The 25,740-nt window shown below is 39.7% G+C and overlaps 3 protein-coding genes across 4 annotated transcripts; all 3 read left to right on the top strand.

Moving 5' to 3' along the window:
* The first annotated feature begins 210 nt into the window (after nt 1–210).
* Nucleotides 211–8,332, top strand: oscp1a (organic solute carrier partner 1a). Its single transcript, XM_084920319.1, has 11 exons — nt 211–527; nt 712–741; nt 1,798–1,952; nt 3,615–3,782; nt 3,869–3,949; nt 4,057–4,160; nt 5,099–5,227; nt 5,312–5,366; nt 7,457–7,602; nt 7,689–7,749; nt 8,002–8,332. Exons 1-11 carry the CDS (start codon nt 416–418, stop codon nt 8,128–8,130), a joined length of 1,170 nt encoding a protein of 389 aa, XP_084776445.1. The 5' UTR covers nt 211–415; the 3' UTR covers nt 8,131–8,332.
* Nucleotides 8,333–9,317: 985 nt separating this feature from the next.
* lsm10 (LSM10, U7 small nuclear RNA associated) lies at nt 9,318–11,619 on the top strand. The gene is made up of 2 exons (XM_084918889.1): nt 9,318–9,450; nt 10,817–11,619. Exon 2 carries the CDS (start codon nt 10,823–10,825, stop codon nt 11,234–11,236), a length of 414 nt encoding a protein of 137 aa, XP_084775015.1. The 5' UTR covers nt 9,318–9,450; nt 10,817–10,822; the 3' UTR covers nt 11,237–11,619.
* Nucleotides 11,620–12,652: 1,033 nt separating this feature from the next.
* eva1bb (eva-1 homolog Bb (C. elegans)) lies at nt 12,653–25,217 on the top strand. Of its 2 annotated transcripts, XM_084918888.1 has the most exons (4): nt 12,653–15,346; nt 15,494–15,549; nt 20,045–20,185; nt 20,798–25,217. In XM_084918888.1, the coding sequence occupies exons 3-4, from the start codon at nt 20,119–20,121 to the stop codon at nt 21,229–21,231; spliced, it is 501 nt and encodes a 166-aa protein (XP_084775014.1). In that variant the 5' UTR covers nt 12,653–15,346; nt 15,494–15,549; nt 20,045–20,118; the 3' UTR covers nt 21,232–25,217. The 2 variants fall into 2 exon arrangements, with proteins under 2 accessions (XP_084775014.1, XP_084775012.1); XM_084918886.1 differs by lacking the exon at nt 15,494–15,549 and having other exon boundaries at nt 13,995–15,346.
* The last annotated feature ends 523 nt before the right edge of the window (nt 25,218–25,740 follow it).

The raw sequence follows: 25,740 nt of genomic DNA, 5'->3' as shown, positions 1-25,740 counted from the left end.
TCTTTTAGCACTTTTGGACTTTGGTTCACTGAATAACCCTTTAAATGTAACCTGCTTATAAAGGGTTAGTTAGTTAGTTTGTTTAATCTTGCACATGGCATACCCATTTACCTTCTGTGTTTGGTTGTAATGTGCTGTAACGTCATCCTTATCCTGTCCAATAAGCTTCTGTCTGTACACTCCTTATCCTCTTGTTGGCCACCTGTTACATCTTAGTGAGCAGAAGAATGATCAGATAAGACCTAGCATGAACAATTCACTTAACAGTGGCAATCCACAAGAGGAACAATCAGTTAACTGGGTGGAAATGAGAAGAGTGTTTTTCAGCTGCAAAGGATTTTTCTCCTTCTGACGCCTACCTCTGCGACAGCTTTGTGCTAAGGAGCTAATCCTCCTTTTCTTTTGACTTTGCAAGATGTCTATGAGAACTCTCCCCCTGGTTTTCATTAATCTGGGTGGAGAGATGCTTTACATACTGGACCAACGCCTGCGAGCTCACAACACCTCAGAGGACAATTCAGAGAAAGGTAGAGGCAACTGACATCTTTGTAGATGTGTCTTCCCAGTTTGTGTCAAGCTGTAGCAGTCTGATGCCAATTTATAAACTAAAAAAAAGTGCTTTTCTTATGTCAGATGCATAACTACTCAAATTACAAATCTGCTTTCCTTCTTTTTCTTTCTTCTTTTGTTGGAAACCCAACATGGCTGCAGGAGTGTGGTCAGAAAATGACAGGAAAAGAGGTATTACTTGAGCGTAATGTTCTTTAGTCAGCTCCTCCAGCATCTCTGAGCTCTCTTAACAAGTCAGAAAATATATAATTTTCTTGAAAACACATGTGAAATTGTCACACAAAGCCAGACAAGTAGCTAGACACCTACCATAAATTTGTACAGTGCACCAGCCACTTTATTTGGTACATTTTTGAACTCTGGTCTTCAGAACTGTGTTAATTCTTTGTGGCACAGGTTCAGCAAAGTGCTGGAAACATTCCTCAGAGATTCTCATCCATATTGACATGATAGCATCACACAGTAGCTGCAGAGTTGTCAGCTGTGCATCCACGATATGACTCTGCCATTGCACCACATCCCAAAGGTGCCCTATCTGATTGAGATCTGGTGACTGTGGAGGCTATTTGAGTAAGTGAAGTATGGCATGATTTTAGCTTTGAGACATGGCACAAAGCTGGAAGCAGCCATAAAAAGAGATGGGTATACTGTGGTCATAAGGAAAGAACATATCCTCCATGTAATTGTGCCATTACACCAGCAGCAGCCTGAACCTTAGACACAAGGATGGATCTATGCGCATAAGGGGTGATCGTGGCTCAAGAGTTGGCAGTTTGTCTTGTCATCGGAAGGTTGCCGGTTCGAGCCCCAGCTAAGTCAGTCTCGGTCATTGTGTCCTTGGGCAAGACACTTCACCCGTTGCCTAGTGGTCAGAGGGCCCAGTGGCACCAGTGTCCGGCAGTGTCAGTGCGCCCCAGGGCAGCTGTGGCTACAATGTAGCTTGCCATCACCAGTGTGTGAACGGGTGAATGACTGAATGTAGTGTAAAGTGCTTTGGGGTCCTTAGGGACTAAGTAAAGTGCTATACAAAATACTGGCCAGTGAGTTTATTTAGACTGTCTCCCATATATATTTGGAGTTGTATAAATAAAAATGCATAAAACAATTATTAAACATTATTTCCTTTTTCATGACCTCTGTGTTTATCTACCGCACTAAGAAAGAAGTAGCTTCAATTCAAAAGCAAAATTCTCCACCTTTCTGTTTGGCTGCTTTTCCATTTCACAGTCATGAATGACATCGTTGGGACCATGTTCAGTAAAGCCTTCATGGATGAACTTCTCAAACCTCAGCAGCTGTATTCTCACAGGACAATGAAAACGGTGCTAACTCGGTTAGCGCACGCCTCCATCATGAGACTGAACCCGGCCAGCATGGACAGGGTAAATACCAAATACCAGGAACAGGAGCACTAGATTATAAACAGCAAGTGAACTGAGAAACTTTTTAAAGTAAAAATCTTCCCCTTGTTCACAATGAAAGTTTTTCTCTTTACTGGAAAAAAATGCCAGGAAAAACTTATGACTCAGTCCTTGAAGTTCGGAAATAAGCTTCCACAGTTTACTCATTACCTCTCCCTATAATGCAGGACTGTCAAACCTGCACCCAGAAAATTTACTTCACTTAATGGAGCAATGATTTTATACACATCCCGAGTCATTAGGGACTTATAGTCATGTGAAAAAGAAAGCAGTCCTGTAAAACCTTCCTGCTTCCATAGGGAATACTGTATGTAGCAGCCAGGTGCTGCTAATCAAATGCATTTCATAAACTTAATGTGAGCAAGTATGTCCACTTGTCAAGTCTAACAAAATGCATTTGGAAAACAACATTTTGCAGGTCAGGACCATTCAGGTGTGTGTTAACACAATGCCACAATCTTCTCAGGATGAGATGTCCTAGAAAATTCACTCAGAAGTCAGACTGTGCAGAAAACCCAGGAGCTACATCTCAGACTTTACAGGCAACAATTGGCATGTTAAATTTTAAAGTTCATGACAGCAGAACTAGAAAAAGACTGAACAAGTGGTTTGTTTAGAAGAGTTGCCAAAACAAAGCGTCTTCTCTATAAATCATTCATGGCAGCACAGCACAGATTTGCAAAGTTGTATCTGAATAAACCACAAGGCTTTTGGAAAGTGTCCTGTGTACAAATGAGGCCAAAGTGGAGACATTTCGGTAAAATCCACGGCACCACATTTGGGGAAAGCCAAACGCAGCATACCAGCAAAACACCTGACATCAACTGTTAAGCACGGTGGTGGACGGGTAATCGTTTGGGCTTGACCTGGACAGCTTGCAGTCATTGAGTCAACCACAAACTTCTGTGTATACCAAAGTATTCTAGAGTAAAATGTGAAGCTATCTGTCCATTAGCTAAAGCTTGGCTGAAATTTGGTCATAAAACAGAACGATGATTCCAAGAACAGCAGCAAATCTGCAAAAGAAAAGAATCAAAATGTTGCAGTGGTCCAGTCAAAGTCTAAATCTCAGGTGACTGAACTGCTGTGCACAAGCAAATTCCCACAATCCTTACTGAGCTGAAGCAACACTGTAAAGTAGAGTGGGCTGAAACTTCTCCACAACGATGTGAGAGACTGATGAAGTCAAGCAGTTACTACTTATTACTTCTAAAGGTAGTTCAACGAGCAAATGAATCGTGGGTTATTGTTAGTTTCTCACAGGACTGTAACTCAACATATATTTAATAATCTTATTTGTTTCTGATAGTTCTTAATTTTTATTGAGGGTCAGATGATTTTTTACTTTCTTGATTTGTCTTATAATTTCTTTGTTATTATTATTATCTTTTAATGTTATTGTTTTAATTGCATCTTTCTCTGTCATATTAGTCATGTGAAGCAGATTGAAGTGCATTAACCTCACGGAAAGTCCTACACAAATCGCTTTCTCTCAGATATTGATTGATAATTGATTGTCAGATTGTTCTGGTAACTTATTAATACATAACATGACAAAAAATTTAAACATTTTACAGCTCTGTTAATTTTTTAAGGTGTAGATTTGTGTTTTTCTTCTTGTAGCTTTATGAGCTAATGGTCATGGCTTTCAAATATCAAGTCTTCCTTTGTCTGCGGCCAAAAGACCTGCTGCTCATCTCATACAATCACATGGACACCATCAGGGAATTCGTGAAAGACACTCCCATGGCCGTGAACCAAGTTGATGAGACACACAGGAAAATCATTGAGGTATGACTCAGATAACTGAAGTTATATAAACCTTGCATTTATAAGGTGCAAGCATCCTCTGCACCCATCGTCTCTCTTTGATGTAGGCATACTCGTCTTTATCAGAGGGTGAACTCCAGCTTCTCAGACAGACTCTCCTCACATTTTTCCAAGACATGCACGTTCGTGTGAGTCCCCTGCTTGAAATCCCATCCTCCTCAAACATATTAATATCAAATTAAACATTTCATTTTTCTGCTAGTGATTTCAATTAATGCTCTCTCTTTTTTTTAAGGTATCACTTTTCCTAAAAGATCAGATCCAAAATCCCAACGGACGGTTCGCCCTGACGACATCAGGCCCAGTGCCTCATGGGACTGATGTTCCTGGGCTTATTAGGTATGTAGGTTACAGTGTGTGCAGATGGTTTACATATAGTTTTGAAATGAATTTCAAGGAATCCATAAATGTAAATCAAATATATGTCCTCGGTCACATCTGTCACTGTCAATGTAATAGAGCATTTTATGCAAAGTAATAAAGGTCAGCTATACAGCAGCGCCAGCGCATTTATCCTTCCCCTGATAGTAAGCGCTCAGACGTGCCCCCTTTAAGCAGAAATACATTTTGTATACATGCAAAACTTCTTCAGTTGTAAGATTTCTGGGGGGATTTTTGCACATACTGCCTGTTTCAAATATATCCACAACATCCACAACGGTATCAGATCTGTGCTTTGGCCCATATGTGTCTTAAGTGTGCCAAAGTGACCATATCAAAAGACTTCAAAGCAGTCATTTCATCAGTCTTTCACTAATTTCTTTGGATTATTTTGTTTACAATGAAAAACAAGCACAGAAAAGACCGAAATTTAACCTTTGTTTGTCTTTGCTGAATCAGAAAAGCACCTCCTGCCACTGTACCACGTATCCCTTTACTTCTACAATGTGATATTTTTACATAAGTGCTGATTAAAAGCATGTGCTGTAAGCATCATTCATGCAAACTAATACACATGCGAGTACTTTATTAATGTCTGTCATTAATAAGTCTGCCATTGTTTGTCAGATTCTCAGTGTCTTTATCACATATTTGCTTCTAATTCAAGTTTAGACATTATAAGCAGAATTAATTTCTACTGTCAATGTTTATACACTGAACCTGGTTTAACATCTGCCACTTCATTAACGGCACTAGATGTGGCCACTCGGTGGCCTGGTGGTCTGATGCAACTCTGAAGTCACCGCCAAAAGGCTGACCTATCCCAACTTTCAATTTTCTTTAAAAAAAATGTGTCCACAATCCAGAGTGTCGCCATCTGTTTCCTGTTTTCAAAGGATATTTGACTGTCGCGGCAGAGAAGTGAGACGAAGGGAGTTCCCCTCTGGAGGGAGTTACACCAGCTCCATCAGAGAGGGGTCTTTCGAGCTGCATGGAAACAGAGTGATCAGACTGGGCATGAACATGTATGTAAATATGCTGCTGGACACTACATGGTGAACACACACACTGAACCTGTGGGTGACACTGCTGCGTTTCATGACTTAAAGGTACACTGTGGATCATCCAGAGGAGACACACACGTCCAGGGCTCCCTCTGTAAAGGTAATAACATGTCAGGGAGGTCACAGATTTCATTTTACAGTTATGGTTGGTGATATATATATATATATATATATATATATATATATATATATATATATATATATATAATTTAATATTTTCCTGAACTACACCTGAGCTCTTGCTGTTGTGAAACCATGAAATTATGTTTAAGCAATAATAGCAAATCATATCATATGGAGCTTTTTTCCTACAAGGTGATATTTACCTTTGATAGTGGTGTTTAAAGGATGCTCAGGTGGCACCAAGGGGCTCAAAGTGTGCTGAGAAAAATATCCACTACGCGGTTGCACCACTTTCACACACACTCCACTAACCTGATGCTTCCTAGTTTGTTTGGAGCCAGAAGTGACAATTTTTGAATCAGATGGTAGGGCACCGAGTTAGCTAAGGTTATCTAGCTGCAGCAAGAAACCCAAAAAAACAGACATATGCTTGATATATTAACATATTTTTAGATATTTCTTACACCAAAGGAACCCAACATACATTTGTTATAGAGTGGGAAACTGTCCATGTGCCTCCAAATCACTTTTTATACCAGGCTGTGAACATGCATTTAAATGCTGTAAATTTGGATATTTTTTAATGGAGGTCTGTGGGGATTCACTCATTTTTGCAGCTTGCCTCAAGTGGCCACTCAAGGAACTTTAGTTTGTTTTGTACTTCTGCGTTGGCTTCGTATATCAGCCCCAGAAATTCCTGCTTGCCTGGACATTGATGCATAGTAAAAGCCGGTAAATGCTGTTATGGCAGTGGCCCGTTCCCTGTGGTTTGCACACGCAGCTCTTTATTGACACACTTTTTGCATATACACTTAAACTCACCTCACTTGCCCCGCTGTTCAAAACATTTCACTGCTGTAGGCTCATCATTGTGTGTCTCTCTACAGCCTCACACCTTCTATAAGAGAAGAGCTTAATTGGGTGTGTAAGACAGGTGTGCCCAAACCACACTACTGTGGTTTCCTGGCTTCTACAGCTGAGCCAGAAAACCACACCCCAGTGCTACTGCTGTACAAAGAGAAGATGGTAATCAGATTAATGAAGTGTCAAAAATAATAATAATAGTGTTTCTCAGTAACTGTGAATGTTTGTGTCTGCTTATATTATCACCATATCAACATTAAACGGCTGGTTAGACAGTGTAATGTTTAATTAGTCAATATTAACATTAATAATGTTTGAAAACTTGTAGTAACTCTTGTGCTGCCACTGCACCCCTCCCTTTCCTGAACCATTATCCACAAATAGAGAAAACTTGGAACAGTTGTGAACCTTCCCAGGAGCGCATTAGTTGCAAAAGACAACAACATCTAAAGAACTGCAGGGCTCACTTGTTTCAGAGTGGACCAAACTGGCATCCATGAGAGAAAAACACCACTGACCAAAAAGAATATGCAGGCTCATCTCACATTTGCCAAAAACATCTTGATAATGAGAAAGAAGCTGGAATTTTTTTAAGCTTTGCATGCCGTTACATCTGGTGTAAAACTAACAGCATTTTATTAAAAGGAACATCATGCCAACAGTCAGACATGGTGGTGGCAGCGTGATGGTCTGAAGCAGCTTTGCTGGACGATTTGCCAAAACTGGTGGAACCGTGAATTCTGATTTCTACTAAAAAAAAAAAACCTGAAGGAGAATCTCCAGCTATCATTTCTTGCCCTGAACCTTAAACAGGCTGTTCTTTCTTAAAAACCCTTTAGTTTGGCTAAATTAAAAACATATAAGGAAGATTGGGCTAAAATTCCTCCACAGGGATGTGAAAGACTCATTTTCAATAAAACGCTTGATTGTAGTTCTTGCTGCCAACAGCGGTGCAACCAGTTATTGGGTTTAGGGGGAGTTTTCAGAGGGCCAGGTAGCATTGGAGAACTTTTTTCCATTAATAAATTATATAATTTAAAAACTGCATCTTGTATTTAGTCTGGTTCTCTTTCTCTATTATTAAAATTTGTTTGATGACCTGAAACATATAAGTATAATAAATAGAAAAAGGATCAGAAAAGGGGCAAATACTATTTTCACAGCTCTGTTATAACCTGCCTCTGCACCTCCATCGTGCTGCAGACAGACGGCTCTCCCAACCCGCTGGCGAAGGAGGAGCTGAACCTGCTGGCTCGTCTGATGGGCAGCATGAAGACGGAGAACAAGCCCAAAGACGAATCGGGTTTTCGAATCAACCTGTTCAACACAGACAAAGAGGAGGAGGAAGCGTGGGTGTTCTTCTTTTCTATTTTCATTCCCTGTTGTTACATTAACAGAAATTTCCTCATCGAGGCCTTTTTCTCTTGTTTCACAGAGGAGCGTCAGCTAGTGCTGAGGAGTCCTTGTATGGAGTGATAAATATTCAAGCAATGCAGGTATGATCATGCAGACTCTTCTGGGGTATTTCAGTGAACTAAAACTAAACCACAGTCAAGAAAACAGTTTAGTTTGACTTAAAAAAAAAAAGGCAACTGCTGAGCACGTGAACAAACCTAACAATATAAACGGAAAATCCGGCAAAAAAAGTGTGTTAGTGTGAGTGTCTGGCTACACTCTGGACTGTTGTTATGACTGCCATGTCTCTCTTAAAACATCTGTGATGAACTTAATCCAAGTTTTTGGTTCAGGATGAGCAGGCGGCATCGGAGTTGGCTCGCATCGCCGGACAGTTTGCAGAAGAAGAAGAAGAAGAGAAACCCGAAAAACCCAGCAACAACAAGGGAGAAGAGCTCCTGGCCATGATGGACGACCTCTGACTCATTTATTCAGTCTGTGGTTGTTTGATGATCGGATGGTTAATCTCCACTGTGAACTTCAGTTTAATCTGAAATATGCAGTATTCAGTGAAACAGATGCAAGAACTCAACATTATAACACAGATACAATAGAGAGAAACTATTTTCTATGTTTAAATTGCAGCTGAACTGACTTGGATGTTAAACTGTAACACCTGCTGTGTTTGAGGTTTCATTTTCTTTTTAACAATTTAATGTTAAATAAAAGTATTTATTTATATTGACATGATTAGGCTGGCTCGTGTTTACATGCTGTAAAACAAAATGAGTTGCAAATGTTGCTGTGAGGCAGGGAAGAAATTAAATGAAAAGGATTGATCAAATTTTTAAATACGACATGTAATTGGACACGTACTGATTTAAATAACCTATAAATTAATATTTGGATAATGAAAATAAATGTTCATTGAGACGATTTCGTTTCTGCAGCAGCAACCTGTAGGGGGTGCTGTTGTCTTGGCTTTGTAAGAAAAGAACAATCTCATGAAGGTTTCTTTGATTCGGAGCCTTTGCTCTTTGTTTATCCGGCTTTTTATTCATTTATTTATTTATTAAAACTTATATTTTAAATATGACAACTAGTACTGTATGAATCCAATAAGGTGCAAAAGGGAACAGAGCAGTGAGTATAAACGTTTATGTAGGCATAAGATCATTTAGCATCATCCTTTCAACAAGGTGTACTATTAAATAAAAGAGTCATACACGCATACAATGGCAATGGTGGGAAAAACAGTTTAGAATATGATGATTTTTCTGGTTTATTTCCTTTAAGTAGTTTAGAAGATTTTATGTATAACTTGAATTTATCCAAAAACAAAACAAACAAAAACACCAATTTAAACACATACAATCTTAACATTTTTTAATGTATTTCTTTTGTGTGGTTTTATATTGGGAATTTTATGATGTTCTAAATCTGTCGGTATTTATATAATTAATAATTAATTAATAAAATTTTACACTCCAGCGAGCAAATTTGTTAATCTTAATATATACTTTGCAGCTTTGAAATCCAGCATATATGTGAAAAATAATGTTGCTGTGATGACGTCCTGTTCTCGGGTTCTTCATTTATGTCCTGGATTGTATTGTATTAAAGCTGGTTGTGAATAAAGTTTTTTTTAAAAAACGGTTGACGCAAAGACGACGGTGAAACGTCATCACGTCGCTGCTCCTCCGTCGGGTTTCTGCGGGAAAACCAACGTGTTGAGATGTTTTGAGAGGTTTCAGCAGGCCGGTGTTTCGTTTCTACATGAAACCTGTGTTTAAATAATTCAGGTAAATGTTACAGACATCAGCGGAGGGAGAAGCTTTGATTTACACTCATGTTTTACGCATTTTGGAGCTTTATTTAGTCGCTGCTAAAGCTAAGGAAACGCTAAAAAAGAAAAGCTAACAGAGAAGACTAACTTTGTGCTTTCAGATACAAATTTGAGTGTCATTTTAAACGTGTTTTTATGTTTTCTGTAGCTTTAGTTAAAGCTAAGATTACACTGCAGTGTATGACACTATATCTTCTGTATTACCATTTATATTCGGCTGTAATGTGCATATACGGGGGTTACTTTGAAAGCCAAATATGAAAGTGTTTTTTGGACCAATAAAGAAAATGCGGTAACGGGGTATGATAGTCACGAGAAGCAAAACAGACTACGTGTGTCTGAATGAGAAGCTGATGTGACAGTGAGGCAGGAGGAGGCTGGCGTGGTTTGGATATGTGCAGAAAGGATGCTGAATATGGAGCTGCCAGGCAGAAGGAAAAGTGGAAGACCTCAAAGGATTCATGTAGTGAAGGAGGACATGCAGATGGTTGGTGGTGACAGAGGACGTTAGGGTTAGGATGAGATGAAGGCGGATTAGCAACCTTCAGTGAGCTGCTGAAAAAAGGAGGAGAAGAAGTAGTTATTTTGGCAATTAGGATTACCATTAATTGACTTTACATCAGGTCAGCTGGTATTGATCCCCTGATTTTTAATAAGTGACAGTGGAATAAAATTATTTTGTTTTTTCCTCAGAACTTGTAACAGTTTCCAGAGTTACATTGGATCATCTCTCCAGCAGATAAAGAAAATAAGACTGGAAACATTTAATTCACTTCATTCTTTTTATGTGTGTTTTTTGTGAGCTCCATTAAAAAAACGCAGTAAGAAAGTATCTAAGACAGCCTTTTTGTGGTCCCTACATTGCAGTTTCAGTAGAGCCCCATTAACAGCCTAAGAGGATCTAACGTTGATGCAGTCACATTGTCTGGGCATGGTGCTCTTTTCCTAAGTCCTCAGAAATTCTTCTTCCTTTACCTTATTTTCAATCAGAAAAGTGATTAAGAAAAGATGGAGGGAGGGAAATCTTTTTCAACGATTTGACCACAGCCTCTTAGTCATCTGACGTTTATTAAATGCAGGTTTGGTTTGTGACAGATGAGATAAATCGCATTTAAGCTGTGCAGGACATTTTCTATTTGACATGTTCCTGTGTTTTCTCATTTTCTGATTCTAATATTCTGTCCGCAAAGTGTGCAAGGTTTTGCTAATTTTTGCTTTATTGCTTCAAGGTCAGAATCAGTAAACCACAGAAACACGTCTCAGGTACCAACACTGCATCACAGACTCTAATCCAGAGTTATCAATCTTCTGCTCTTCTGCAGGTTACTATGGAGCCCAAGGGAGCTGAGTCTCAGCCATCCGGCGTGGGGCCGGTTGAGGTGGTGAACTCTATTCGGGAGCGAACGATCACAGAGAACAGCATGGTGATCCTCCTGCAGGGCCTTCAGGGAGAGGTGACCACGGTGGACCTGAGGAACGAGAGCACAGCACGTGGACGCGTGGTCAACGTAGATGCCTTCATGAACGTACGGCTAGAGGACGTGTTGTACCGGGACCGGCAGGGTCAGCTCACACAGCTGCAGGACCTATTCATCACTGGCAGGAACATCCGCTATGTCCACATCCCCGACCATATGGACATAATGAAGACCATAGAGAGCCAGCTGGCCAAGATTCACCGCGTCCGGAACTTCGGCAGTGAAGGCGGAGGCAGGAAAGAGTTTGCCAAGAAAACAAAATGACTTTTTTTTTTTTTTTTTTTTTACATTTGGAAAAGACGCTGCTTGTGTAAGGTTCAGAGATTAGAGGACAAACACCAGTCTAGACCAGTAGTTTACATCCTGAGGGCCCACAAAGTGACTCCAGGGTCAAGAACAGGGAGAGAGATCTTAGGTACAGTAAGATATAGTTACAGTTCTCCTTTTCATTGTAAAATACTGGAAACTGTCTTTAGTGCTATAAAAACTGAACAGCTTGGAACCTGGGATGAAAGGCCACAATCTGGGTTTGATTTCTTGTAAGGATCACAAACTCAAAAGGCTGGAGTATTTGGAGGCTGATATCAGTAAATTGTTTAAATGTTTAAAAATAAAACTCCACTGACTGATTTTTTTCCCTATGTAAACACTGTAACAATTCTTTTTAATACATTGCGGATTATTTCTTGGATTAATTGATGCATCTTCCTTGTATCAACTCAAAGAAGCTCTTTGGTTGAGATAAAAAAAAAGACAACAAACTATTTAGGGGGATTTTTAAATGAGATATGATGAAAATGCTAAAAAAAAAAAAATCCATCTGAGAATAAAGTGAAATCTTTTTCAATATAATTATAACAACTAAATGATAGATCCTCTTTTGCACAAAGGGTTTAACTTAAACGACGCCACAGCTTCTCTCATATTTTGCTGACTTAGAAACAGTGAAGAGTCTTATCTCTTAAACATAGAGAATACCCTAAAGCAGTCACTTTTTGTGCCTTTTGAGGTGCACCTCCTCATATTTGTACTAAATAGCAAAAATACATTTATCATACATTTCTCCTAATTTTTATAGTATTTTCTACACCTCATTTGCAGAATCTGGACACCTACATTTTTTGCTATTATAACACCAGTGAGGTACAGCTGCCTGTGGCACACCTGTCAATGTAAGCAGCCATGCTTTTTACTCACCAGACGGATCAGCTAAAAACAAAAGTCACCTCCACACTGTTGTTATAAAGGACGAAATTTAAACTTGGGGGTCTTATGAGATTTGACTCGCTTTTGGAGCAACTACAGGCTCAATTTTTCCACCGCCAGAGGTTGCAGCTTGTTTATTTTGGCCCATGTTTCTTTTTTTTTTAAGTAGGTTTCCCTTTAGCAGGATTTAAGCATTAGTTAACTTTTCCCACAGTTGTGGTTTGCTCCCCACAACAAAATGACTCAACTTATTAACCTCCTCACTGTCATTCTGGGCCTTTTGATGTGGCGCTCTCTAATAACGCCCTCCAGCCAGCAACTTAATTAACTATCCAGTCCTAACTTTTGTGCTATTGCATTATTAAAGATCTCTTTTGTCTGTCTTTCAGTACGTTATCATTTTAATTTAGTTGTAAAAATACTTTGAGGGACTTGTCTTTTCTTACCAAATTATTCCCAAAGTTAATCTCTCTGCTACAGCTCAGTTTTATGAGAATTGAATTGCTCATATTGCAGCTGACACTGAATGCGGTTGTGGTGTGAGGGTCAGTGTAAATGGTGAGCATCACAAAGCCATCTTTCTGTGTGTTTAAAAAAAAAGCAGCCCTAAGTTAATCACTGCCTGTATGCAGGAAAACATTAGTCACTGGTGGGGAAAAACAAGCCGACCTGTTTCCACAGCTCCACAAACATCTCTGCATCAGCGAGCAAGTCGCTCTCAGTCACAACAGTGACATCCACTCTTGTTTTTTAGCCAGTGGAGACAAGCGCGGCGGGTGAAAGGAAGGTAGTGTTTTGCTTGGTGTTCTACCCGTGCGCAGTTGCGATCGGGAATCTGGGGAATTTGCAAAGTGCTATGTTATTCCTACACAGCATCAGGAAGAGGACAGGCCTGACATAACACAGGCAGCTGGAGCAGATAAACCCCGCACTGTGGACAAAAAGGGCGGAGGTTCACCAGCCGTTACTGAGTGCATTAAATTAGGAGGAATATGCACGCAGGAATGTCCCTCAGCAGTTGGATCATTGTTTTGGGCTTTGGCCTCAGAGTGATTTTAGGGACATATTTTTCTCTTGACCAACCCTGAGTGTTTGAATGACAGCAACCACATAATAACCGCTTATTGCTGTGCTAAAAACACCAGCGAGTGCCACATCAACGCTCACTAGACTCAGAATAGTACTTTACAACCGCATAAACAGGTCTTTTGCAATACTTAAGAGTCTGGGTTAGTGTTACAGGAAAAAGCACCAGTATAAATAAGAAAAAAAAGCCCTGCTTTCATCGCTGTAGTCAGTCTGTAGAATTATATGTTCATACTTTTAGAAATTAAAGGGGGGCTGTGTTGGTTTTTGTTATTTTCTGTCGCACATAATGTTAAAATGATGAATGCGCTCATATCCAGTTCTGTGCAATTAATCATATTTTGGCTTCCGCTGAGGTCTAAATTCACTCCCAGCAGGCCACAGAGTCAGGTTCACTTCAGTTCACTTAAATGAATTTAGTTTCTTCAGTTGAATTGAATGGAAAAATATAGACTTACCTTTTTGACAAAGCTCTCAGTCACACAGGCCTATAGACCAGTTGGCAACCCCCTTGCAGTCTCCAGTCGCTAAGAAGAAATGTGTGTATTCCCCTGACCAGTGGTTGAGTATTAGTTGATTTGAAAATGGTTGCCAACAGGGTGCTGAACCAAAGACCTGCCTGTGATTGCGTTTTGTTGCTTGTAGATTGCTGTGGTTGCCTGTAGTTTGTATGGAAGATGCCAACTTGTCTGCAAACATTCACAGAGTTGTAATGAAACTTGGAAAAGTGCAACACAAACTTGACCTTCAGAGCAAAATAGTGCTTTACTTTTACTTTGAAGGTTAACGTTCTCCATTTCTGGTTTGCATCGCACCTTTTCAAGTTTCACTGCTGCTCTGCAAGTAGTTGGTGAGTGGTTACAGATGAGTTGGTGTCTTCCATGAAACTGCTAGCAACCTGACGCAAGGAGAATTTCCATTTGACCTAACAACTGTAGGCAATCAATTGCCAACCAGTTGTGGAATCCTTATTTGTCCCTGGCAACCAGTGGTTTCCAAGGGTCTCCAAGCCTGTATGGTTTTGCTAAGATCAAGCAGCGAAAGTGAATTGATTTTTTAAATGTAATAAAAGACAGAGGAGATTATTTTTGACACACACATTGACCACCACAGTCCCATGGTTATTCAGTTACTCAAGTACAGCCCTACAAAAATCTTAGTAACCATATAGTTTCCTTAAAACACGATAACCTGGCATGTACTTATGTTGATTGGGTGTTCTGGACTGAGTTCAAAGGTGCAAACTGGACTGGTTTAAGAACTATTTTGCTCTTTTGATCAGTTATATTAACAATGTGTCGGCTGTGTGACACTGCAGTGTAGCTCAAATCAACTATGAGCATCTCCTGTTTCGGTTGTTTGATAGGTTTTAAAATTTGTATCTCCTGGTGTCGTGTGGAAATTTCCAGCTTTGTAAAGTCCAAGTCAGATTTCCCCATAAAGTATCAATCTATTCATTGGTCTCCTCTCCTGCTCCACAAACCTCACTCTGAGCTCTTTTCACTCCCCTCCAGGCTCAGATTAAAACACAAAGAGCTCAATTAATCCAGGAGCCCCCACAGCAGCGTGGCCCCATGCCCACAGCAGCCACCTAGCTATTTCCTGTTCCACCCTCCTGGCTTAACTGTGAACAGACCTCAGTGTTGGAGGACAGAGATCACCTCCCTCTGGTCAGGAGTGTGTGGGTCATACCTGGAGAGGATAGAATAGCTAAAATAAAAGACTTCAGCGCAGTTTGGAATTTTTATTTTGGAGTTAGATGGCAGTGAAGCATGCATGGCTTTCACTTCTCTCAGGAAAAGGAAAGACCTCCTCCAAAACACAAGTGTGGACCACTGCTGGCTGGTCCTCCTCCCTCTGAGGGATGAGAGGGAGTGAATCACAGTGGAGGGCTGCTCGCTCTTCAGTCCAGCAGCGTCTGCTCAGCTGTCACGTACGCCGAGTGACACACGACCTCTCGCTGCTGCTTTTCTGCCCGAGAGAAGATGGGAGTCTTATCTAAGTGACCGGCTCCAAACGTGGATCTGAATTCTTTGTTTCGCATTCGGAAGTTTTAAATCTGTCAACCTGTGCATGACTGAGGTGAGTGACTTTTATTTAACTTTATCTTTGCTGGGAAAAAAGATTTTTTTAATTTTATTACACCCCTTAACAAATATAAAGCTCTACTGTCATGCAACTCAGTAGTTTATTAGCATGGCCTCCTGTTTTTTTTTTACAACACCACAGACAATTAAAGGTTTTTACAAGCTGAGGAGCTGCAACATGCCCAAAATTATAGCACAGTGAGTATGCTGTCACCCAGTCTGTCACATGTATTTTCCATCAGTCTTAATCTCACTCTCTTTAAATGTTTTTGACAGCAGCTCCACCTCATTTCTCATTTTTTTGACTACTGTTAAAAAGTGATTTTTTCAGCAGTTTCAAGTTTCCTCATTGGACTTAAACAGGATTATCTAAGCAGGAAGCGCCGAGCAGGAGTGCATTTTACAGGGTTTCACATAAACAGCTGCCGGGCTATGCTTGCGTGGAGGTTGTTGGACTCGTCTGGAAATGTTAGGTGTTAAATCTGTCTGCCCGAGACTGCGGCTGCACAAAATGTGTCCCTCCCTCTGGTATTTGTGTGGTGCTTCGAGCTCACCACAAACTGCCAGTCCTGGAGCCGTGAAGAAAAAAATATTTATACACGATTTCATTCTGTAATCGAGAAAACAGAAAAAGAGACGCCTCTTTGTGTCATTTCTCTGTATAATTAAGCATTAAAAACGTCGCCTTCTTAAAACAAATGAGAAAGTTCATGGAGGGGACTTTTTTCGAAAATTTACAAAGTTTGAATGCTGCACTGAAAAAAAGAAAAATTTGTAATTAAAGTGAAGCTGAGATAAAAGGTCTCTGCCCTAAAAATAACCTCATACATAAATTGCAAAACCCTAATTCTTTAGTCTTTTTAGCCAAGTGAACAAATGTGACGTGTGTTGATTAGCAAACAGACAGTTGAAACTATGAAGGTTTAAAAGGTGATGCTAACACTAAAGTGCCTTAAAACTGCATTCTTTTTCATGACCACCAGGGGGGAAATGTGTGGTTGGAAAAAGACTTCTAGTTCTACAGGTTAGAAGTCTATCAGAGAACAGCCCTTTGTAAACACTAAGTTTATGGCCTCAATCACTCACTTCAGGTCATATTCAATATATAATTAAGTCAGTTTTGGCAGCTTTCCTTTAGTCTTCTCATGGTTACTTCCAAAAGATGGACCTAACAAAAAGCCTATAAGTTTTTGCAGTCGTTAACATAGTGACTGGTGAAATGACCACATATTGTGGATTTGACTATGAAACCTCGCGCTCACTGGCTTATAGAATGCAAGCTGTAATCGACAGCCTGTTGTACATACCCTGGATAATCCTCCTCTCTGACTCTTAGAATGACCAGATGGACTTTTTTAAGTTTGTGAAGACATTTAGTCTCAAGAGCTGAAATGTCTGATCGTAATGACCCATAGCATTTGTCACAAATTTACTCACATGATCAATAGTGGGTCAACAACCCTCAGGACCACCCCCATGGGGACGCTCCTCCCTGTGCTCAAGACTCACACAACCTGGACAACTGAGAACCTACAAATCCCCAAATTTACAAAATTAACTATTTTATACTGTGTGACCTGAAAGTAGAAACATAAACTGAGCAGGAAGGCCTGGGGATGTTTTTTAATAAATTTTTTACTTTTGTGAGTCTTTGATTTTCTCTGTTTTTATTCCATTAATGGTAGTTTAAAAGAATAGGTAAATAAAATAAAAAATAATATAATAATAATAATTTAAATAGATAAAAAATAAAGGATCATTTTTAAAAATATAAGTTCATTCTAGATGTTGTTCTAAGCGGTGCTTGGCAGCGTCATGAAAAGTTGGAACAGCGTGGATCTGGATCATCCGGCCTCCTACAGTGTCATCTCACTTTCCCAGCGCTGGTAGTGAAAGTCAGTTTGGGATTGTTGTTTGTGCTGTAGACTGTTTCAAGATGCAATGATAAAAATCAGATTATGGGAAGAACTTTTATCCCCACCGGAAAAATAAAAATAACTAAGCAGACACTGAAGGAAATCCTCCCCCAATCCCTGGACAAATTGCACCCTGCTGTTGCATAACACATTATAACTGTTTCCTCGTTTTTATTTAAAATTTAACCTCAAAAATAAATAAAATGTAACCTCAATGTTAAACCTCTGTGCAGATGGAGTTATACTAACCCAGGGAATGAGCCTTCAAGTTAACCTAAGCTAAGATTTGCTTCATATATTTGCCCACAGACACGTGAGTGTTGATCTTCTCATCCAGCTCTGTGAGAGAACACTTTATACTTTAATGTTTTATGATTATTTCTTATAGGATGCAAACAAAAAAAACTTAGAAAGAATGAGGTGATATGTGCACTGTGATAAATGCTGCAGTCTTGATAAACTGTGTAAAAGTACAGGGTGTAAAGTCAGTCTTTAATCGGTTGAATCGAGCTAAGCTGAAAACTAAATTGCTCACTTATGTTGTTAAGGTCTGGGGGCAGCAAATTGAGGGTGCAGAAGTAGTCACGCTTCTTCTTTGATTAAATCCCAAACAGAAGGCAGCGTTGGTTGGGAACCACCAGTTCCCATGAGTAAATGGACCCTGAGCCAGCCACAAAGCAACTACAACTTTAATTTGCCCAAAAGCAAATTAAAGAAAGCCTTTGAGAGCACACTGGGGCTGCCAAAAGTCGCTGGGATAAAGATCAGGGTGGGAGAGCGACCCAAACCCCCAGCAGCAGCAACTGGAATGGGGCACGGTTTGGTCCTCCCCAGAGAAAGAGCAGGAGAAAGAAAAACATTCGGCTCCCATGGAAATTGTTTTTGTAGTGACAGGGAATGTGAGGGGGTGGGAAGTATCAGTCATCATGTTTACGTCAATCCTTACTGTAACTGTGGGACCGTCTGCGAGACGGGTCCGGAGCAAATCCATCTACCGCGGTCTAATGCAGCCCCTCGCTCTCTTAAAGGGTCGATTCACCCAAATAACAGAAGAATGCAGTCGCTCTGAGAAGCTTTTTTTTTGTATGGGAAATGTCAGGTCGTTTTGTGCTGACATCCGTGGCTGTCCTCAGGATAATATATATATATATTTTTTAACCGTGATTACTCTCTTGAATGATAATTAAATTTGCTAACAATGAATTACTTGTTAAACATCTCTAACAAAAAACAGAATGTCTCTCCCGGAGATTTAGGTGCCATTTTTCTTAATGTTTTTGTAGGCATCCCTGAGGTTGTTTAACCCCCATTAAAACAATTAGTTTTAAGTTTTTGCAGCTGTGAGCAGCTTCTTTACTTCCTCAATGCATTGCAAAGAGGGACAACGGCGTGTTTGCCACGTTTGTACTCTGTGTTCTCACGGTACACTTTAATTAATTCTTTGTGGCACAGATTCAATAAGGTGCTGGAAACATTCTCAGAGATTTTGGTCCATACTGACATGACAGCATCACGCAGCTGCTGTAGATTTGTTGGTTGCACATCCACGATGAGAATCTCCTGTTCCACCACATCCCAGAGGTGCTTTGTTGGATCACAGTCTGCTGACTGTGGAGGTCATTCAAGTACAGGGAACTCACTGTCATGTTTGCAATGACATGAGTTTTGTGACATGGTGCATTGTCTTGCTGGAAGCAGCGATGAGAAGATGAGTGCATTGTGGTCACTAAGGGAAGGTGTCAAGGAAACATCCACCCCACCACTGCACCATGATACAAGCCAAGGTGGATCTGTGTCTTCTGTTGTTGTAGCCCAACTGCTTTAACATTCAGAGATGCTCTTCTGCATACGTTGGTGTAACAAATGGTCATTTGAGTTACTGTTGCCTTCCTATCAGCTCAAAAAAATCTGGCCTCCTTTGACCTCAGACATCAACAAGACATCTTGGCCCACAGAGCTGATGCTCACTGCATACTTTCTCTTTTTCACTTTCTGAGAAACTCAGATCAGTCTGGCACCAACAATGATGACACATTCCAAGTCACTCACATCACCATTATTCCACATTTTGATGCTCAGTTTGAACTTAAGCAGGTCATCTTGACCATTTAGATATATAATAGATATTTATGTTATAGAGCATTGAACAAGTGTACTTAAAGAAGTGGCCAGTGAGTGTATATGACAGATAATAAACAAAAGAATATTACATCCAGTTTAATGACTTACTAAAATCTAACACCTGCCAAAAGATTATCACAAGCTAACAATAGAGAAATGCTCCTACTTTATATAAATACCAATTAAATAATGAAATAACTTGCTGTGAAACCTTGTGTGCAAAACAAACAACTCCTCTCAGCTCCATTGTTTTGGGAAAGAGGCAGAAATTAGAAACTCACTGCTACATTTCTGTGAACCCGACCTTCTCATTTCCTGCCGGTCTCCCATCACGAGTGTGAGTTTCTTGGAGTGAACATGTGAAACCTGACATGCCACTTCTTCTGTGGGAAAAAAATAAAAACTGCGGAGCCGGAAAGGCGCCCCTCTCATAAATATAAACATCCCCATCGGTCTCAGCCGACGTCTCGCTGCCGTCCTCACTGCCTGGCTTGAGTGTCGTCAGAGGAAGACAATGTCTCCTGACCTCTGACACCCATTTAGATCAGAAGAATGACGGGTGGTGCTTTGGAGCAATGCATTTTTTAGGCTTAAAACTCTTTTTTTTTCTTTTGAGATGACTTTGAAAGCATTTTTTTTTTTTGTTTTTCTGACAGGATCTGCCTCGGGTTATCCAGGAGGTAAACGCGTAAAAGGAGATGGTGTGTGTCTGAACCCACAGTGAACCAAGATGGAACCCATTAAGAGAGATATGGAGCTGCTGAGTAACAGCATGGCGACCTACGCTCACATCAAAGGTAAAATCTTAGCAGGGCTTTAAGTGTGGCTTCCAACATGGAGTTGGGGACAACCTCAAGGGGTTATTAGATGAATCTATAAAACCACAGGCAGCTTGCTACACCACACTGTATGACTTTACATAGGTTGTACATGAATATTTCTTTCTAAGCTCCTACACGAGTAACTCTGCATGTTACAGTTCAAAGAAATCTTTATTTAACTTTATACTTTAAACTTCACTCTGATTGGCTGCCTCGTGCAAACAGAAGGGTTTAACAACAGTGGGTGGGGCCTTTGTGCTCACACCTAGAGCCATAATAGTTTACTTTAATAACGCTCTGCCTGAGGTGGCCATATTAGGGATATCCCTTCTTAGTGACATCACAAAGAGCCAAGAGTAGAAAATCTGGTGAAAATCAAGCGTTTAGAGTCTGAAACCTGAGTTTTTAGCTCACAAGGGTTACTTTAACATACACTGATCTGAGTATTTGAAACTTTCGCTGACTTTGATATGAGCATCCACCACTCTAACAGTATAGAGATGACAGAAAATAAAGAAAAGCTTAATAAATCCACATTTTAATGCTTTTATTTCAGTAAATTAGTTTTTCTTCCCTCTTCTTGTGCAGCCAATCCAGAGAGCTTTGCCCTCTACTTCATGATGGGCGTCTGCTTCGGGCTTTTCATGGCGCTGTGCCTCCTGGTGGCCGGCATCACTTGCAGGGCTCGCCGCCACAGAAAACCACCTCCGTCTCCATCGAGGAGACAGCTCAAGGAGTCCAGTGAAGAGGAGGAGGATGAGGAAGAAGAGGAGGAGAGTGTAGGAGAGGAGAGGGCGGTGGATACGGAGATCCCTAAAGTGACAGTGGGTCCTCTGAGTGACCGCAGCAGCCAGTCTAACAGCACTCTGAGGAGCCTGAACGTTTTCACCTCGGCCGAGGAGCTGGAGAAGGCTCGACGGCTGGAGGAGAGGGAGCGAATCGTCAGGGAGATCTGGAGGAACGGGCAGCCGGACATCCTGGTTACGGGGACCGGGACGATTGGACGAGTTCATTACCACTAAGAGAGACTTGGACTGAGCTTTTAAAAAACCTGTAAGGGACAACCAATGGAGAGAAACGTGCCTTGTATGGAGGCACAAAAATGTCAAGATTAAAAATGGGCGCAAACTAATCGCAACATTAAAAAATATATATATTATGTTTACCGATTAGAGTTTGCAATAACTTAACTTTTATCGTGTAAAATGAAATTTAGAAGAAAATCCACTCTACTCACAACAAAATACTAGTATTTTTAAAGTCCCTAAATAAATTGCAGTATTACAAAAAGAAATATGAATAATAAGAGAGAAAATATGTATGCAAGACCATTTAAAAATTCATAAAAGTTATTTTTAATCAGCTTTTTTTTCATGCTTGAAGTGTTTCTCAGTCAAGATGTAGTGGCATTATGAAAAATTACAAATGTGAACTAAAAAAACAAACAAACGCATACCAAATTATTTTAGAGGTTTGGGGTTGCATGTTGCGTATCTCCTCATATAATTTTTTTTATTTCATTATTTTAATTTATTATCATGGAAAATCGGACACTTTGGGCCTCCATAAATGTGGACTATCACAGATTTTATGCACAAGTGTTTGTTTTTGGGGGAAGGTTGGCTTCATGTGTATTCATCTTTGGAATGTGAATAATTAAAGCTAAACCACTTTTTAATAAACAAATGGTCTTATAGTCACTGTTTTCCAAAATGAAGAATAAACAATTTTTAAAAAGAAAGAAAGAATAAATGAAGAAAAATTGTTAAGAATATGCTGTTCTTGCTCTGCCTGGTGCCAGTCTTAATTTATTTTCATATTTAAGCATGACCGACACAACAGCTGTAATGTGGCATCTGGCTTCCTCCACTGAAATGTTTTTTTTTTCCACAACTGAAAAGTACATTTCAAGTTAATAAGTCAAAGCTTATATAAAAACCCAAAATGATGACTTACAGATGGCAAAAAACATTTCTTTATGTGGTAGAAAAAAGCTTCCATATCACAATGATGTGAAATAAGGGAGATTAAAAAAAACATAGTCAGTATAAAAGAAGGCCTCTGATTTTCCCACACATTATGAAGCTTCAATGTTAGCATGGAGTTTTGGGATCGTCAGTACCCCACAGCGTCCACACTATTAGTCACATACAGTAAGCTGTTAAAATGCTCGAAAGCACTCCAACAGCACACACACATTGAAGAGTTTATTGATTTAAACTCAGTTATCTAGACAGATGATTGTAAGAAAAATAAAATTAAATCCAGTCTATTCATGATTATTATAAAGGAGAAAATCCACAGAGGCTACCAGGCAGTAATTTTTCAGCTCTGGGGTTGCTTCATGCTAGGCTGTGGCCCCTGTAGTGGGCAATGATGGTACTGCAGGTTGGTCTTGAGAACCCATTAACTACATATATATAGAGAGATATAGATATATTTAGTGGTACCTTCTGAATTCTTACATGACTATAGGATGAGTCTATGCAGGCTCTTAGTAATTCCAGGTCATGTTAGACTACATCCTTAAGCTAAAGGTATCTGGACTTCTTGGTTTGTGAAGATGTTTTATGTTTAGGCTAAGACGCGTCTTCACTTGTAAAGCAACTGATTGAGACTATTGGAGACTTAGAGACGGTCCCAAGGGTTTTTGACCCACTAGTAATCATATGGGTCGTTACGGGTCACCATCATGTGAGTTGTTGAGATCAGATGAGTCAAGGTTGAAATGGGGGCTGAACTGCCTGGGACTGCATTAAAGGGAACTGATAGCTGGTGTTTTAGGATAAGATGCACATATATATATATATAAGATGAATCAGAAGATAATCCTTTTGGGTTAATTCTAATGAGAATGAACTATAAGTAAAATCAGCCAAAAGTCACTTCTAAAAACGTATCTTCTTAAACTCGTCTTTAGACTTTCGAAACCTTTCGAGCCCATTTTCCCTGGCTCCCAGTTTGAGCAACAGCACCTTCTCTCTGGTAAAGACGTGTCTGTTTGGAGGTATGAATAAAACCATTTAGCTCAAAAATACTGTAGGTTTTACCAATGCAGACTGTCTCAGAGTGGATCCCAGTAAACTCCCAGGAGATCCGTTCGTTTTTTGCTGGCTGAATTTCTCTCGTGCGCCATGAAAAGGTTGATTATGCTACAGCAGGGGAGTTTGTGTCCCGTGTCTGTCAGCTGTCATGTTTTAAGTGGCACTGCCTGAACTGGAGATTGTTTTAGGATGGGGGGAAAACTGCTTTCCACAAGCTGGCAACTGGTACTCATTTAGGTCTTTTCTTCATCTTTTTACGCTGATGACATTCAAATTTATTGTCAACTGACTGATGATTTGGCAGCACCACTGAACTCCCTGTACGATTGCCTGAGAGAGGTTAAAGATTGGCTGTCAGAAAATTCTCTCGTTTTAAATGAGAAAAAAACTAAAGTTATGTTGTTCGACAGCCATATTCCTCGAGACCAGCTTGTTGCTCTGCTGGGGCCCCTTGCTAACTCTCTCTCTGATTCTATGCGTAACCTGGGTGTCTATTTGGATAGCTCCTTTAAGCTCGATAAGCAAGTATCATCTGTAGTTAAATCGGGTTTTTTTCAACTGCGCCAGATTTCTAAAGCTAAGCATTATATACCACACAGGGACCTGGAAAAACCTATCCATGCTTTTGTGACCTCCAGGTTAGATTATTGTAATTCTCTCTACTGTGGTCTCCAAGCCTTCTCTCTTCGAAGGCTGCAACTCGTTCAGAATGCTGCGGCTTGCCTTCTTACTGGCACTAGAAAATTTGACCCTATTACTCCGGCTCTTGTTGATCTACACTGGTTACCAATCAAATATCGCATTGAGTTTAAAATCTTGCTACTCACTTTTAAAATCCTGAATAACATTGCGCCCAGCTACCTCACTGACCTCCTCAATTTGTACACTCCTTGTCGTGCATTAAGATCATCAGGTCAATTACTCCTGGCCCAACCTAAGTTTAGACTGAAGACCAGAGGCGATTGTGCCTTTGCTTCAGCTGCACCCAACCTTTGGAATAGCCTCCCTGCTTCTATTCGAGCCTTGGACTCTATCCAGTCCTTTAAATCAAGATTAAAAGCATATCTATTTGACTTGGCTTTCCCGACCAGTTAATACCCTTTTAAATCTTTTAAATTTTAAACTTTTATTCGATTTTATTAAATTTATTATTTTTATTAATTTTACTGCTGTTTTTGTCTTATCATATTTTGTATTTATCTAACTCTCCTGGTCTGTTAGTGCCTCTATCCTGTCTGTGCTTGTGCCCGATTTGTACCCTGTTATTGACTTATGTTGACTCTCCATATTACTGTGAAGCACTTTGGTGTGCCTTCGGGTTTTTAAATGTGCTATATAAATAAAATTGTATTGTATTGTAATTGTATTGTATTTTACTGATTTTATGAGCATTTCCCATCCATTTCAGGTTTTTATCCTAATACACAGTAAGCAATTTTTTGTGGATGTTTGTGTTAATGGCAGTTTAAAGACATTTTCTTGCTCTGAGGCTGATGCGCAGAGAGAAGGTGGAACCGTTTCATTAGATATTATAAAAACAGCCTACTAAAGTACCTGTTAAAGCTGCAACACAACACTATTTTTTTTTGTCAAAACTTGTATCAAATCATAGCCACAAACGTCACTTTCTTTTTAGTACACATAACTCTCTTATAAATCGATGTATTTTGTGCCCTCGTCTCCATTTACTGAAAAACATTTTTAAGACAAGATTTCTACTGTCAGGTCTTTTTCTTCTGGTCCTGTCCTAGATCCTTGAACAGGTGTCTCATTTAAATAAAACTCAGAGCTCCCTTGTCACAAGGGTCACCACAAAAAAAATATATTTGCTATTTGGTGCATTCCATATTTTCACCCTCACTCTTCAGGAGCTGACCCACTCTCACCACTAGATGGCGCCATCTCCTCATTCTTCTCATTTAGTTGCTGAAAACAATTTATTCTGCAAATTATACTGTGGTGCTAATTTCAAGGCAAATCGCTAAATAAACAGCACTCAATGAGCTCAGAAATACAGTCTTGCATCCTAATTTTAAAATTATAATAAACATATTTACGAAAAAAAAAAAAAAAAATCAGATGAGGTTTAGTCTTAAGCGCTGTTAGTTAACCGTAGATAACGACGGGGGTGGGACGGGTTAAAAGTGTTCATGAAAAATGAGAAGCTTTATAAAGTCATTTGAGACTTTTTGCAGTTTTTAATTGATGTCTCTTTTAGATTGATTACTGTACTGCTTTTAGAGTTAGCTGCATAATTTTAAGGGTATCAAAACCAAACCGAGCCGGTCAGTGTCCAAGTGAATAATACTTATAGTTTTTAATTAAATGCACAGCAATTACAAGAATTTATTAGCACAGAGGCATGAAAATATGCAAAAATCTTAACATGTTTTTAGATGTAGATAAATAACTCTAGGATAATACACTTTATGTGAAGATTTTGTGTTTTTGTATATTCAATGTGATCTGTAACCCACATGTAATAAG

This window comes from Perissodus microlepis, chromosome 22 (assembly GCF_051167445.1).
Source record: "Perissodus microlepis isolate ML-2025 ecotype Zambia chromosome 22, ASM5116744v1, whole genome shotgun sequence".
Taxonomy (NCBI): Eukaryota; Metazoa; Chordata; class Actinopteri; order Cichliformes; family Cichlidae; genus Perissodus; species Perissodus microlepis.
Note: the sequence above shows the minus strand (reverse complement) of the source record. Positions and strands in the feature narration are given on the sequence as shown.

Bases quoted from the DNA above. Each gene is read 5' to 3' on its own strand.
- oscp1a (XM_084920319.1), top strand. From the start codon at position 416: ATGTCTATGAGAACTCTCCCCCTGGTTTTCATTAATCTGGGTGGAGAG. The intron at 528-711 runs GTAGAGGCAACT...ACATGGCTGCAG, and splicing joins AGAGGACAATTCAGAGAAAG to GAGTGTGGTCAGAAAATGAC. The intron at 5,228-5,311 runs GTATGTAAATAT...CATGACTTAAAG, and splicing joins ATCAGACTGGGCATGAACAT to GTACACTGTGGATCATCCAG.
- lsm10 (XM_084918889.1), top strand. From the start codon at position 10,823: ATGGAGCCCAAGGGAGCTGAGTCTCAGCCATCCGGCGTGGGGCCGGTT.
- eva1bb (XM_084918888.1), top strand. From the start codon at position 20,119: ATGGAACCCATTAAGAGAGATATGGAGCTGCTGAGTAACAGCATGGCG. The intron at 20,186-20,797 runs GTAAAATCTTAG...CTTCTTGTGCAG, and splicing joins GACCTACGCTCACATCAAAG to CCAATCCAGAGAGCTTTGCC.